This window comes from Chenopodium quinoa, unplaced genomic scaffold, assembly GCF_001683475.1.
Source record: "Chenopodium quinoa cultivar QQ74 unplaced genomic scaffold, ASM168347v1, whole genome shotgun sequence".
Taxonomy (NCBI): Eukaryota; Viridiplantae; Streptophyta; class Magnoliopsida; order Caryophyllales; family Amaranthaceae; genus Chenopodium; species Chenopodium quinoa.
In genome coordinates this window covers 6,373-12,845 of record NW_018744160.1, presented here as the reverse complement: position 1 = coordinate 12,845, position 6,473 = coordinate 6,373, and the positions used below count along the sequence as shown (strand labels likewise).

The window sequence follows — 6,473 nt, the reverse complement described above, 5'->3', positions numbered from 1 at the left end:
AAAAGATTTTTCACTATGGTATATCTCTCGCACACATCGCTGGAATATACAGCCTTTTCGGAGAGACGATCTAACGATTTGTTGTAGCCGTAAGGATGATTTTTATCGGATTCGCTTGAACGCATTCGAAAACTTGACAACCGTTGCAATCCAGAACAAATCTTTACCAACCAACTGACAATAGGGGAAAAGATGATTACCTTTTTGATAAACTCTAACACACAAATAAACCCTAAACATAAACAAACAACTAAACTAACAAAAACTAACAACTCCACCATAGGGAGACGGTCAAATATCTTTTTTTTTCCTTTTATATTTAATCACTCAATTGTTTAAAAAAAATATTTAATCACTCAATAACCACCTTTTTATTAATTCGATAATTATCAAAATCAAAATTGTACATTTTCTGGTCTGGCTAGCCACACTATCTGGCCGACTGACACACACAAAACACTAACCAGGTAACCCCTGTTGGAGTAACCTTTGACCGAGTAACCCCTGCCCGACTGAGTAACCCTTGACTAGGTAACTCTTCACTGAGTAACCCATGACTGACTGAGTATCCCTTGACTGATTAACCCCTAATTAACCGAGTAACCCCTAACTGACTGAATAACCCCTGATCGAGTAACTCCTAACCGAGTAATCCTTGACCAACTAAGTAACCCTTAAACAAATAATCCGGCCACACGGTGTGACCAGTCACATATGAAACTTTGTGAAACCAAAAATATATACATATCATGTTTTCTATCCAGCCCAATAATTTCTTTTTTTTTTTAATTGTAATTTTTTCAAGGAATTCCGATAACTACCAACATTTCACTTTGTGTTGTTTTCCTTCGCGTATAATATAATCCGTGCATTAGCACAGGCATGCACATCGACTGATATTTCAAAAAAAAGGTTAATAACTACCTTATTATTAATTAATAATCATCAACACAAAAAAAAATTATTTTTTTTAATATCATTCTGTAAAATATAATATCCCGTGCAATGCACGGGTACACTCTAATGATTAAAAAAAATGCACGGGTATTAATATAATATATTATATTGCATTTTGCTATGTACACAAATGCAAAATGCAATATAACATATTATATTGTTTTCTTCTAGAGTGTACCTGTGCAATATATTATATTTTACAGTGTATCCATGCAAAATCAATAATCATTAACACAAAAAAATATTGTAATATCTACGGGATATGCACGGGTATCAACTTAACATATTTGTGTATTCGTACAATGCACGAGATATGTTTTTTATCTTAACCTTATAATTTAAGATCATCTATATGTTGTGCAAAACATAAATTGTTGTTTACACATCTAAAATACATTGTTATTCTGTAAACAAACCCATTTGCATGTACCCGGTGTACAGTATTTTTACTGTACATCGGGTTTTCGCACGTGCTTTTTTTTTAAAAAAAAAAAATCGCAGAATTTCAAATACCTAAAAATAAAAAAAAAAAAACGCAGAACAACAATGGAGGAGAGAGAAAGTGAGAAAACGCAGCTATCAATCATCCATTGAGGAGAGAGAAAGTGAGAAATCGCAAAAATTGCAGAAAACGAACATCAATCGAGGAGAAAAAAGGTTAGAAAACACAAAAATTGCAGAAATCGATCATCAATCGAGGAGAAAAAAGGTGAGAAAACGCACAAATAGAAGAATTCGATCATCAATTAAGGACAAAGAAAGTGAGAAAACTTACAAATTGCAGAATTCGATCATCAATGGAGAATTCGACTTTCGATACAACAAATTGCAGCAATCTCATTCACGAATTGCTATAAAAACAGAGGCAAATTGAGACTGAATTTGAAATCGATTTAAATCGATCGATTATAGAAGAAGAAGAAACTAATTGTTTTGGAGATGAATTCGTACCAATATTCAACAATCCAGACAATGCAGATGAAGCAATCGATAATGCAGATGAAGCAATTGAGAATGCAGAAGACGCAATTCATATTGCAGAAAATCAAGTGGTTCCTGATAAATCAATTGATTCAAATTCAGAACAAACAACCAAATCAGATGCAACTGAAGGTAATTTCTATGAATTTTTGAGATTGTATGCAAAAAGTAACCCTTTGAATACATAATTGTTACCCTTTTCATGCATAAACGTGACCATACTTATGCCTAAATGTTACCCTCAGATTGAATGCAGAACTTTTTAGATTGCATGCAAAAAGTAACCCTTTGAATGCCTAAATGTTACCCTTTTCATGCTTAAAAGTGACCCTATTTATGCTCAAATGTTACACTCAGATTGTATGCTGAAAATTCATATTGTATGCAAAAAGTAACCCTTTGAATGCCTAAATGTTACCTTTTTCATGCATAAAAGTTACCCTATTTATGCTCAAATGTTTACACTCAGATTGTATGCTGAAAATTCAGATTGTATGCAAAAAGTAACCCTTTCAATGCCTAAATGTTACCTTTTTCATGCATAAAAGTTACCCTATTTTCAAACGAATGTTACCCTTTTTTTTATGTTGTCTGTGGTTATTATCTGATTTGTTTGTATTAAATAACAGATACAAATCCAATTGATGCTTATGGTTTAGATCTTACAGGATCATTTGTTGGTGTGGTAAAAGAAACTTTTGAAGAAATTTTGGAATTGTATGAAAAACATGCTGCTATACTGGGGTTTTCAATAAGAAAACATACAACTAGATTCAAACAACACACAAAAATAGTAACTGAGAAAAACTATGTGTGTTCTGCTGAGGGAAAGAGACATTCAGGTCAGAAGAAAACAAAGTTAGTTGAAATGGTTGATGAAGAGGATGTAAATGTAAAAACAAGAAAGCCAAGACAAGTATCCATTACAAGATCAAATTGCAAGGCATGCATAAGAGCAAAAGTGAATAAAGAAGGACAGTTTGAGGTGGTGGCTCATGTTATTCAGCATAACCACGAGCTAACAAAGCCACAGTGGCATTATTTGCATCGTTCTGAAAGAAAAATGACAGAGGAAAAAGTTGTAACAATCAAAACAATGAAATCTTCAAGTCTAACTACAATGGACACTTATAATTACATGGCTACAGAGGCTGGAGGAGAACAGAATATAGGCCATAGTGTTGTAGATCACCTGAATTTCTGCTCAAGGTTAAGAATGGAACAAATTGAGGCTGAAGATGCTCAAACTTTAGTGAACATTTTAAGTCAGGAACAATCAGAGGATCCAAACTTCTTTTTTAGAGTGAAGTTTGACAAAGAAGGAAGAATTTGCAATATCTTTTTGGAGAGATTCAATGATGCTAGAAGAATATAGGATATATGGAGATGTTCTTGTCTTTGATACAACATACAGAACCAACAGATATAATCTTATATGTGCTCCATTTGTTGGCATAAATAACCACTGGCATAATTGTATGTTTTCTTGTGCTTTTATTGGGGATGAAACGACAAATTCATTTGTGTGGTTACTACAAACCTTCTTCAAAGCTATGGAGGATAGAAAACCAACTTCAATATTCACTGACCAGGACCAAGCAATGGCAAATGCTATACTGGAGGTAAAAGATTTATATTGACATCTTACAGATTTGAGCTATGACAATAAAGTTTTCCTTTTTCACATAAAGTACCATTTTAGCTGCATAAAGTTACCCTTTTTAGTGCATAAAGTAACCCTTTTAACAGCATAAAGTGACCCCTTTATTTTCAATGCAGGTGATTCCTAATACAAGACATAGACTTTGTATATGGCATTTGGAGCAAAATGCCATAACCAGATTTGGAGCTCTTAAAAAAGACAAAGAATTCAAATTTGCATTCAACCAGTGCTTAAAGATGTGTGTGACAGAACAAGAATTCGAAGCAAAGTGGCAAGCAATGTTGCAAAAATATGAGTTGACAGAACACTCTTGGTACAAAAGAGTGTATGAGTTGAAAGACAAATGGTGTCCTGCCCTTTGTAGAGATTTCTTTTCAGCGGGGATCTTATCGTCACAAAGGAGTGAAAGCACTAATCATGCCATAGGATTCAGAGCAAGTAAAGCAACTACTTTGACAGAATTTTATACCATATTTAAGAAGACAACTAAGCGTTGGAGAAGCACAGAGAAATATGATGAGTTTACCTGTAGCAAGTCAATAGCATTCACTTCATTGCCTCTATTTGGAATGCTAAAGCATGCTGCACAGGTAAAAAGTTAACTGACAAGTACATAAATTACACCTAATATATGGCAATTTAAATGAAACTACATGATTTTGATGTACAGGTTTTCACTTTATCACTCTTTAGAAATTTTGAAGAGGAGTTTGGATACTATATGGCAACAACTGTTCAGATTTTAGGCAGTAATGAAGAATGCCTACTTTATCAAGTAACACTAGAAGACAAGCCATGGTCTGCACATCAAGTAAACTATATACAAGAGAGCCAAACTGTATGGTGTACTTGCAAAAACTTTGAAGCATCTGGATGGTTATGTTATCATTGCATCAGAATTCTACATTTGCATTCAGTAACAAGAATACCAGACAAGTATGTTTCAAAAAGATGGACTAAGTTTGCAAAAACAGAGGCATGGGATAGGTTGAAGAATCAGGATCCTAAACAGCAATATATTCCATGGAGGCAAACAATGATGAGGAAATACTACAATCTAATCTTAAAAAGTCAAGAAAATGAAGAGACAAGAGCATTTATGGAAGAAAGCTTCAGAAACAGTCTTAAAATGGTGGAAGACTTACTTGCTAGTGCTGCTCAGAAAGAAAGTGCAGAAGCTGCTTCTAACATTCTTGATGTGGCAGACAACACTCAAAGCAATACTGACGCTTCTTCAGCATCGAGTACAAGCACATGTGTACCAATAATTCTTGATCCTAAAAGGGCTGTAGCAAAAGGAAGAAGAAAGAGAGCAAAAGGAGGACTTGAAAAAAGCAAGAGAAAAAGAAAACCAGCACTGCCACCTCCAAATTCAGAATTTGGATCAAAGACACCTAACTTACGACTCTTTTAAGATCTTTTTTAGAACATTTTTTTTTCGAAATTAATATACCTTGTATTGTTAAACTATTTTTCTTTTGTTTTTTTACTCTATGACTAGTTTAATGAAAATTTGATTGACACTTTTATTAGAACATGTTTAATTATTGGAACACATCAACTTATGTTACCCTTTTAACGTATAAAAGTAACCCTTTTCATGCATAAAAGTAACCCTTTTCATGCATAAAAATGACCCTTTTCATGCATAAAAGTTATCCTTTCTATCGACTAAATCAACCTTTTCTTTGGCAATAGTTACCCTTTCTGTTAATAAAAGTTAACCCTTTTATCAATAAAAGTTACCCTTTCCATGCATAAAAGTTACACTATCTACCCACAAAATTATACCTTATCATGTATAAACTTATTATTTCTACCCACAAAAGTAACCCTTTTTATCCTTTCTATCCACTAAATCAACCTTTTCTTTTCTAATAGTTACCCTTTCTGTTAATAAAAGTTACCCTTTTATCACTAAAAGCTATCTTTTCATGCATAAAACCCCTGACCCTTTTATTTTACAGAAAAAAGTGTCCCTTTTCATGAATAGAAGTGACCCTTTTTCTACATAAAAGTGACCCTTTTCATTGCTAAAATTACCATTTCTAACAATAAAATCTACCTTTTTCTTGCTTAAAAGTTACCCTTTCTATAAATAAAAGTTACCCTTTCTATAAATAAAAGTTACCCTTTTCTGCATAAAAGTTACCCCATAAAAAACATAAAAATAAACCTTTTAATTACTTTATGTATTCACATACATCAGTATTCCAAAAACAACTAAAGACTTTAAACTAAGTTTAATTACATCATTAAACTTAATGTATGCACATACATTAAGTTTTTTCATTGTTAAAAAAACCCCCTGAACTAATCAGCTAACAACTATCAATTATTTCACTATTTAGAAGGAGTAAACTTTTTTGCCTGCTTTTTTGCCCTTTTTCCTTTGTTCTTTTCCTCTTCTCCCTCTGCCTTTGCTTCTGCTGCCATTTTTCTTTCTTCTGTTTCTCTCTTCTTCTTTGCAGCAATTGCAACCTTTAATCTTTCTTCAATTCCATTGACATAAGCAGGATCTTTCTTCTTCTCATTGAACTTGTGTAATTCTAACAACACATCGTTCCTAGATTCATTCAAATCACACAGTACCAGTGTGATACATATCTCTCCTCGTAAAAATTTCCTTCCATTAATCTCAAATCAGCAAAAAAAAATAAAAATTATCAATATGTAATTAATAAAAGCAATAGAAAGGAAAAAACTACAAAAACTATATAGATAATTACTGTTTTGAGATCATTGAATTTGAACGATTCACCAACAAAATGGAGCATGTGATACATGACAAAGACCCCACAGTCCAAATTGTCAACTTTTTCTTTTCTCCATTCCAACTCAACAACTTCAAAACCATAAGAAGGTAGCCGAG

The 6,473-nt window shown here is 33.0% G+C and overlaps 2 protein-coding genes across 2 annotated transcripts; both read left to right on the top strand.

The window, feature by feature from the left end:
• The first annotated feature begins 2,393 nt into the window (after positions 1-2,393).
• Positions 2,394-3,313, top strand: LOC110693805 (protein FAR-RED IMPAIRED RESPONSE 1-like). The gene is made up of 2 exons (XM_021870953.1): positions 2,394-2,430; positions 2,568-3,313. Exons 1-2 carry the CDS (start codon positions 2,394-2,396, stop codon positions 3,311-3,313), a joined length of 783 nt encoding a protein of 260 aa, XP_021726645.1.
• A 178-nt stretch (positions 3,314-3,491) lies between these two features.
• LOC110693804 (protein FAR-RED IMPAIRED RESPONSE 1-like) lies at positions 3,492-5,015 on the top strand. Its single transcript, XM_021870952.1, has 3 exons — positions 3,492-3,560; positions 3,718-4,191; positions 4,272-5,015. The coding sequence occupies exons 1-3, from the start codon at positions 3,492-3,494 to the stop codon at positions 5,013-5,015; spliced, it is 1,287 nt and encodes a 428-aa protein (XP_021726644.1).
• The last annotated feature ends 1,458 nt before the right edge of the window (positions 5,016-6,473 follow it).